Source organism: Mangifera indica, unplaced genomic scaffold (genome assembly GCF_011075055.1).
Source record: "Mangifera indica cultivar Alphonso unplaced genomic scaffold, CATAS_Mindica_2.1 Un_0053, whole genome shotgun sequence".
Taxonomy (NCBI): domain Eukaryota; kingdom Viridiplantae; phylum Streptophyta; class Magnoliopsida; order Sapindales; family Anacardiaceae; genus Mangifera; species Mangifera indica.
The window spans coordinates 133,631-143,764 of record NW_025401145.1 but is presented as its reverse complement, the minus strand read 5'-3'; the positions used below and the strand labels follow the sequence as shown (position 1 = coordinate 143,764).

Genomic DNA, 10,134 nt, shown 5'->3' with positions numbered 1-10,134 from the left:
ACGTTTCCTTTTTCCTCTCTCTGAAAACCAGTATTTTTTTGGTTGCCGTAAAAACCAGTATTTAGGGAGTCTTGTTCCACATAACACACACTTTTTCCTCTTAACACAAAATTACATTTCTTCAGAGTTCTCACTTTCATCTAAACCTTTTCTTCTTCTCTTTGATATTTTTTTAACAACAACCCATTTGAGATATGGAAAGTTATGATGAACAGATGGAATTGCCTCCAGGGTTCAGATTTCATCCCACTGATGAAGAACTCATATCTCACTACTTGACACCAAAAGTTCTTGACACTTGTTTTATTGCAAGAGCCATTGGTGAGGCTGATTTGAACAAGTGCGAGCCTTGGGATTTGCCCAGTAAGTGAAAAATGTTTTTGTTTTGGAAATTATGTTTCTGTTTTTGTTGTTTCAACGTTTGTGTTTTGTGAATTGAAGGGAGGGCTAAAATGGGTGAAAAAGAATGGTATTTTTTCTGTGTAAGAGATAGAAAATACCCAACTGGATTGAGAACAAATAGAGCAACTAAAGCTGGTTATTGGAAAGCCACAGGCAAAGATAAAGAGATTTACAGAAACAAATCTCTTGTTGGAATGAAGAAAACTTTGGTTTTTTACAAAGGAAGAGCCCCAAAAGGTGAAAAAACCAACTGGGTTATGCATGAATTTAGATTAGAAGGAAAATATTCTGCTTATAATCTTCCCAAAACTGCCAAGGTAACAATAATTCCTGTGTTTTATTTTTTTTTTTCCCTCAGTTTTTCTTCTCTTTTTTGTGCTTTATTTTGGCTTGCTTTTGGGCAGAACGAATGGGTGATTTCCAGGGTGTTACAGAAGAGGCATGGAGGGAAGAAAATGAATATTCAAGGCATGGTGAAATTGGGTTCAATTTTTGGGAACAATTCATGTTCTTCTTCTGCGTTGCCTCCATTGATGGATTCTTCTCACGTGACCTGCTTCTCCGAGCCCATAGAGGAGGAGGAGGACCATAAGATTAAAACTTACAAAGTAGAAGAAGAAGACATGATGGATCCTTACAACACTTCACTTTTAGCTCCTTCTTCTTCCTCCAACCCACACGCCGATATCAACTTCCCAGTTTCAGACTCGATTTTCGTCGCCCAAACGATGCCAAACTTTCCGAATTTGCAGCACCCGGATTCGATTTTCATGCAAGATCAGTCCATTCTGAAGATGTTGCTTGAAAATCATGAACCAAGCATGAAGACAACAGTTTCAAAAGCAAAGTTTTCTCAGGATTCAGTGGTGTCTAACCATGAAGTTGTTCAGAAATCGTTTCAGGATCATCATCATCCATCAAGTTCTGGTGGACCAGTAGACCTCGATTATCTCTGGAATTATTTAAACTAATCACGCTATCAGAACTCGGAGAGATTTAGAATCTTCTGTGATTATTTGTTGAAAAGTTGTGGTGTTGTGTATAATAGGAATAGTGAATCGAATGCATGTATACAAATTGTTGCTTTGAATCAAAGCATTGGACTATGAAAACATTATTGTGTGGTGTGAGTATAAATTTAAATAAAAACTTTAATGTGTCATTATGTGATTGTATAATTTTGTATTAGATATAAACAGAAATGGAGTTAGCTCAAACTCGAATCCATATTCAGTGAACTCGAGTTGGAGTTCCTGTTTAGGTCGAGTTTGAAGAATACTAATGATTTATCTCTCCAACGTTATTGTTAAAGGTGGATTCAATCCAAATTGAATTGAGGCTAAGGTAGATTCAAGGTTAGATTGACTCTATAATGTCTAGTTCTAGTTTAAATTTGTTTGAGTTAATATACAATATCATTGAAAAATTGCCAACGAGGTGAATAATATTATCGAAATGATGAACAATATTGTTAATGTGATAAATAATCAATAAAACTGAGTGCATAAATAACGATGTGTTATCATATAATTAGTGTTATTTTATCTTTAATTTTTAACTATTAACTCATATGATAACACGGTGTTATTTATGCATAAAATTATGTATATAACAATATTCACATATAATATCTCCAAATGGACAAACAAATTGATCTAAATGTAAGTTGTCAAAGCTAGAGCTCCAGATCGAGATAAACTTGTTCAAATTGAGTAATAGATGTGATTCAAGCCAACTTGGATAAGATCCACTTTATATTTTTGCTCATCTCTTTGATGTTAGTGTTTACTTATTTGGTATTATTGTTCATCCCAATGATGTTACTATTAGTTAGCTTAAGCTCAATGCTCCGAATTCAATCTGAGCTCAAATTGATTCTTGTTCAATTCAATTAGATTTGAATTGATCATTATTTTAAATAAAAAATAAAATATTATTCAATTATATAATAAGATATCAACATTTCTTTTTGCATCCTTAATCAGTGATAAGATATACATCAACAGATAGATGGAATTCTCATGCCTTTGATCTCTTCTTGGCATTCAAGTTCTTGGATTGTGATGGCAACTAATATGAGTATTTTTGTGTTGGTGTTAGGCCTGCAAAAGAGCTTAGCCACTCACAAGTACCTCATAACTCTACTTCATTAAAGTCGAACTGAGTTGAAACCTAATATCGATTAGCTCAGTGAATTTGTGAACTCATAATTTGGTTCGAATACAATATCTATAAGCTCATAAAAGTTTTAAATATTACATTACACATGTCATTTGTTTAATTTTAAATACAAAAATAATTTTAAATATATAAATGATAAGATTAAAAATTATTTTTTTTTATAAATTAAAGGATTAAAATATATATTCTTTTTAAATCGAGCTTTAATCATTTGTTTTTATTTTGACTTGAATCAACATTTTATCAATTTGATGAGTTTGAACTTAACATATATATATATATATATATATATATATAATCGAATCAAAATTAAATCAAACATTACTCAATTCGACTCAACACATTTGCATCCCCCCTATGGCGTCACAACAATTATAAGAAAATCACATACAAAGAACTCAAATTGATGTGATATTGACTTGTAAACATGCGTATTTGACTATAAGCATAAAACATTACTGATAGTTAGAGGAAGTAAAATTGTCCAAGGACCTTAACTACACCTCCTATTGGATAAGGAACATACTTCGATCTCATCGTTACTTTCTTCTCATTAAAAGTCCTCTTGTTTGGTTGCAGGACCAAAAGCTCTTTCGTTTAGAAAAAGGTAGATGGAGGCTCTCATGTCTTTCTTCTCTATCTATAGATATTTTTTCACGCAAAATTCAATGAAAATATTGTTGGATACGGTGATCCTAATTTAGGAAAAGGTACTGCAAGTGAAGGATGGGGGGTTTCAGTTGCAAATCAAAACAAGCGTTCCAAGTGAAAACGGGTGTCCCAGTAATAGGAACTGGTAGAGGAACAAATGTTCCAGTGATAGAAACGAGTGTTCTATGTAATCTCTAAATTTGGGTATTGTCAAACCATTAAATGAACGACCTCATTTCTGAATTGAATGAGAAAATAATATTGAACCGCAGTTCAACTTTTAGGTCAGGCCAATCCAACTATCATATTGATGTCAGCATAACTCAAGCTAATGTCACGGTGACCTCTCTCTGATTTTGTGGGAACTTGAACCAACATTTGGAAAGCCTGTTCAGCTTATTTAAGAATTGGGTATGCCCCTTGTACCTGAATTCGCTGAGGTTATATCGGCCCCCATCTATGGGCTTTCAGCCTGAATTTGTTCAGTTATGTATGTATACTAAAAGCCCAATATATAATCTTGACTCATTATTCATACAAAAATTGAGTTCTATTTTTGGTTGAATTCAAATAAAACCCAATTTAAGATCAATTTAAATTCAAATTAATTATCTTTTTGTTGAGTTTAAATTTGAGCTTCAGAGAATTTTAGCTCTCCAACTAGACTTAAAACAAAATAACATTGTTACCCTTAAGTTTGGTTCAACAAACTCTAAAATATATAATTTTTATTCAAGTTACAGTTGAGCTAAAAACATATTTAGAATTGACTTAGTTTGTATCTGCGCATACGAATAATTAAATTACAATATTAACGAGTCGTTATACTTGTGGATCCTGTAACATTATAGACGAATAAATATACTCAAAAAATCATCAAGCATTTACGGAATTTTAATAATAAGCACTTGTTTCCTTGGCTGAAGGAGAAGGATATAATTTTAACAGCTCTGGATAAATCAAAATGTTATGCAACTTCAGTGATGCAAGTACAATTTTAGGGTGCGTTTGGTTAATGTATTCTTTTATTATTAAAAATGAATTTAAAAATTTATATAAAAATAGGTCCTCTGAAAGGTTATTGATAATAAATTTATTATTATATTTAATAAAATTAATATATATAAATAATTATTATATTTAATTTAGAGTAATAAAAATATATTAATATATTATTCTAACTATTATATGGAAGATTAATGGGTGTGAAATTATTTTTTATATTATTCTTATTTTAAATGAAAAATAGAAGCAATTTTGTTTTAAAAATTTAATAAATAAAGATAAAATAATAACAAAATTAAAATTATTTTAATAATTTTTTAATAATTAAAGTAAAAGTAAGAATTAAATTATGTAATCACAAAAAAAAAAAAGCATGATAATTCGTTGGATATATTTTCGTCGGTGCTATTGTAATCACCAACCGTAAGCATGACAATTATAGAGTGTTTAGTCAAATCAGAAAGAAATAACTTTCTTTCTTGTCAATTGATCGGGATATAACACGATTAGTCATTGATTTGATGGGATTGAACTATCATATAAGCTAATGTTTTCATACACATTTATAGATTAACATCAAACGGCATGGCACTAGCACCAAAAGTTTCACAGAAAGGGAACTCCACCAACATCTGTTTTATTATGACATAATTGGGCTATACACCAATTCTACTGTAACTCGTTTGGACGAAGGCTCCTAAACATATAGTAAGTTAAACTTGTATTGACAAATAACCCATCCATAATGAATAGGAAAGATATAGTAATGCTATGAATAACCTAGTATCGAATGTTAGTAATAACATCAGCAAAAGAACATCTCTTGGTAAGCTCAACATTGAATTTAGTTTATTTAAATAGTCAAAGAAAAAATTATTATAATCGGAGAAAGAAGAAGAATTGTCGACGAATTAATTTTTCGGTATGACAATCCCAATGTGGTGAGAAGATTCAAACTGAACCAAATTTAAATTCAAATAGTTTGAATTGGATCAATCCATTGCTAATTCCAGTAACTTCTTCACATGTAAGTAAGTGTTGGATATGCCAATGTGAATTTAGGAACAAGGGTTTCAAGTTCCAAAACAAGTATTTTAGTATTAAAATAACCGTTTCATCTAAGATATCAAAATTAAATAATTTTAAATTAAAGATAAAATAATATTTAATCATATAATGATATGTCGTTTATGTATATAAAAATATATACATATAATATTTCCCATATTTCTTGTTAGGTATCACATATTTTAGTGATCAAATAATTACCACTCATTATTTAGTTCATTTCCTAATTTCTCATGTAAACGCTGGAGTCTTCTTGCTTCAATAGAGTGCAGTTGCTCTATAGAATTCCTCCGTTTTAGGTCTATCCCAACAACTAAATGTCTCATTATAATATTTTATGGTTTTATTTAAGTTATCTACAGTAGATTCAGTATGAGCCAATCCTAACCTAAGGTCGGTTCAAGTTCAAATTGAAGTTATAATATTTGTTTTGAGTTTAAATTTATTCTAATTGTTACATAATCATTATACAGTTGTCAACGATATAAATAATATCATCAAATATTATTAATGAGATAAACAGTATTATAAACGAAAAAATAAACAGATTTTAAATCAAATTATTAAATTAAAGCTTTAATCTGAAATAGATCCATTCAAACTGAATCATGCCACTCTATAGTGACATTGCATGTTATTTGAATTCGAATTGGATTTCTCCAATTATTTATGATGATTATGTGGACGAATAAACGATCGACAAACGCGATAGAAAGTCATTAAATAGCGCATTAAGACAATGTTGGACCATGCACAACGGTGGAGCTTTCAAGTGACGAAGAAGAATTAAAGGAGGACGTCCCCATTGTCCTCGCCAATTACACCCACTAGCTGTTTGAGTTCTCCTATTAAAATCCTTGCTTTGCTCGTCACTCAAGAAAAAACAAACAATAAATTTTATCTATTTTTTGGGACTTCATTTATTTTATTTGTTTATTTATTTAATAACAATCAGGACCCTTTTCCTTGTCTTTCGATGCTAGAAAGAAATCAATGAAGAGTGAAGAAGCCATAACGAATAGCTAAGAGCCCACCTCAATTAATCTCTATTGTTCTTGAACCCTTGCTTATTAATTGACCAATTTGCCCGTCTTTAATTGCATAAATTTTAACAACATATTTTTGATATTTAGTTTATATTATAAGGTCACAATCACCGCCATAAAGTGTCACTCTTTCTAGGCAGGGTAAGTTTGATGAACCCCACAACTTGATGATCAAATTTTTTTTTCCCAATTTTATTGATGAATTTATTTGAACCCACGAAAAGAAAAAAAATGATAAAAGTAAGGGTAAATTCAATTTAAATCAGGTCTAAGTCAATTCGAGCTTAGATTAAAGATATAATGTAACTTAAGCTCATTTAAGTTCATGCATAGTTTTATCGACAATTACAAATCTAAAAATAATACTTAAAAGGGTTAATATTGAATAAAAATAATATATAAAAGGGTTAATAAGAAATAATAAAATTTAAAAAGGTTACTATAAAAATTTACGAGAACTGATAATTTTTTAAATCCAAAAGTACACTACTAGTTATTGGATAGTTGTCAATAAGATAAATAATATTATTAGATAAATGAACGATATCACTAGTTAAATAAACAATGTTATTAATTGGATGAACACATAAGTTGATTTCTAGCTACGTTAGAGTCGAGTCATGTTTGGATAGTTAGAAGAAACAATTATGCATCATCAAGATTGACTTATTTGAGTCGAGCTAGTTATGTTTGAATAATTCAATTACCTAATGATACATCATTCTTAGTACCTATTAGTATTATTTTTGTTAATACATATAGTATTATATAAAGGAAGTGAAAGACTATGAAAAATATAATTAATTAGGAAATAAAATTAGCTTCCAATAATTAATATTTAGATTATTAACACAAAACTTTTTTAGTTATAAATAGGGTTAGATAGATTCGAGTTAAATCAAGTTCAACCTAATTTAAATAAAATCAAGCTTGAACTTATCAAACTTGCTTTAAAAATGTTTGAGGTCAAGCTTGAATAGAGTTTTAAGTTCAACTGGGTATTAAAACAATGTTATTTTAATATATTTTATTTAAAATGACGTCATTTTGTATTGAATTTTGTAGACTTATCTATTTGATGAGATGAATGCCTCAAAAGCTCGAGTTTGAGCTCAAAAATATTAAATTTTCAAAGTAAAAATCATTTAAACTAAATTTGTTTCGAATTCATTTAAGCGTGATTTGAATCTAACTTTAGTTTTAGGCTTTACAGTAAGTTATTACAATTCTAGACTCTGTATTATTTTACCAGCTAATTGACTAGCTGGCTGGCTCGATTCAATTTAATGGGATATTTTTAAATTGGGACCAATATATATTTATGCATATGCATGAGACATTTATTAAAATTTAATTATGAAATTAATTTAGAGAGTAATTAAGAGGACCCTTTCTTTACCACAATCATAAAGCTACACGTGTTCATTTCATTTCATATTATATAATTTTATTTACTTGTAAATCTTTATAACCATTAGATAGACATCTTTATTTACTTTTGATAATTTCAAAAGAAAATTTTAAAAGCTTAGTTGCATTAATAAAAATATTTTGATAATTTAATACCTGGAAATATTGTTATCTGTTCAACATATATCACTAAATATGGTCGAGCCCACGGGGATTTTTCTCTTTGATCCGTCCTACTAAGTGGAAACTCATGTAAAAATAATTATATATAACATGTGAAAAAGGGTGAATAAATTAATTGCTTGTCAGGTAATTTTAATATTTATTTATTTATTTATTTATATATCAGTAAGTAATTCGCCGAAAGGGAAATCTTAATTAATTACTATTTATGAGAATTTAATTTACTTTTAGTAGATTACCACAAGTCAAAATCCAGCTGATCCAAAAACATGCTTAAAAAATATTAGGTCTGCCTAGATTTATAATTCATTCAATTTAAATTTTTCTTTGAGTCAACAATTGAGAGCTTTTAGGTCAAGCAAATTAATTATTCTACATATTTAAATTACTTCTGAGATGTTTATATATGAAACGAAAATTTTTTATCATCTGAAATGGACTAAGATACCCTTATTGGGTCAAGTTGTTGGTAAGCAACTGTCGACTTGTTGCTTAGGTTCATAATTTGATTTTTTATTATCTTAAACGGACTAAAATACCCTTATAGAGTCAAGTTGCTGGTAAGCAAGCAATGACTTGTAGGTCAAGTTCATGACTCACATTTGTTGAAGACCAAATTGTAAAGATTTTTTTCTCATGAATTCCATAGTCTTGGTGGAGATCCTTTTAACTTGATTGGAGAATGAATTTAATTATTAGTCTTGTAAAAAACGTTCATACTAAATAATTTTCTTTTGGATTATGTATATGTTTAAGAAAATTTTCATTTTCATAAATATATATTTATTTATTTATTTATATGAGAACAATGATTTATTTAGTCAAACCTTCATACTTTTAACATAGTTAAGTTGTTTCATAAAATTTTATAATTGTTAAGACTTAAATTATAATTTTATTTAGTTAAATATTATTTTATTATTTATTTAATCTATCGTATTATAAAATTGATCAAGTTGGAAGGGCTTAATCAGAATTGGGCTACTAACATATACACTACACACGCTACTACTATACAAAAATTTTGTTTAATTAAATATTATTTTAATGTTTGTTTAATCTGTCACTGATTTGACAAGTCAAGTCCTGAAGTGGTTTCCTGATTAGGTTAATGTCTTGTTTAGTTCTGAAAACATTGCAATACATAGAAATTGATTTTCCTCCTAAATCAAATCACTTAATACATTTTTAGTAATAAATATTTTTAGGGATTTCACATTTGATTGACAATTTTCTTGAACTACTTTATTTCTTGTCTAGGATGAAGAAAAATTAAAATTACAAAGTACTTGCATATTAATGTAAATTGGCTAAAAGACTTGTTTCCAATTTCAAGTATAGTAAAATTTTAAAATTTTATTTGTTAATTTTTAAAAATATAAATATTTATCTATAAGACAATTTTTTTTTTAATTTTAGTTAGGATTATAAATAAAATTGTTATTTAATAAAAAATTTTAAAAACAAAACTTTTATCACATTTCATCTCTCAATTTAAAAATTTTACAATTCCTCCACCCCAAATTTTCCTTCAAAGTTTAAAAAGTGGCATTTTCCTCCTAAGAGTTTTTCTTTTTTTCTCTAGCGATTATCCACTGTCTCCGACTATCAACCGTTCCCTCTCTTGTCTTATCTCTTCCTCTTAGTCTCTCTCTCTTTCCTCTCCAACCACAAATCAATGAAAATCGTTTGAAAATCTAGATAAAAATCATTTGGAAATCCAAACTATTCATTTGGACATCGTCATCCAAACGAAGAGATCTCTTCATATGGATTTCCAGATAACTTTTGTCAATATGTGGCTAGAGAAGAAAGGAAGAGAGACCGGGAGGGAGAGATAAGATGGGAGGAAGGACGACCAACGATCGAAGACTATGGATCGTCGCTAGAGAAAAGAGGAAAAAAAACCTTAGAGGCAAATTATCATTTTTCAAACTTTGGGTGAGAGAAATTGTAAGTTTTTAAAATCAAGGTGAAAAATGTGATAAAACTTTAATTTTTTAGTAAATAATGGTTTAAATCTTAACTCTAATTGAAAATTTTAATCAAAATTGTCTTATAGGTGAGTATTTGAGATTTTGAAAGTTGAAGGGTGGGACTTTAGATTTCATTATACCTAGGGTGAGAACAAGTTTGGCTAGGCAGATTTAACTTATACTCTGATCAAATAATTGAATTCCATTTTATT

The 10,134-nt window shown here is 29.0% G+C and overlaps 1 protein-coding gene across 1 annotated transcript; it reads left to right on the top strand.

Annotated features, from left to right (window-relative positions):
* LOC123206906 (NAC domain-containing protein 100-like) lies at positions 1 to 1,577 on the top strand. The gene is made up of 3 exons (XM_044624182.1): positions 1 to 363; positions 442 to 719; positions 807 to 1,577. Exons 1-3 carry the CDS (start codon positions 195 to 197, stop codon positions 1,371 to 1,373), a joined length of 1,014 nt encoding a protein of 337 aa, XP_044480117.1. The 5' UTR covers positions 1 to 194; the 3' UTR covers positions 1,374 to 1,577.
* Positions 1,578 to 10,134: the final 8,557 nt, after the last annotated feature.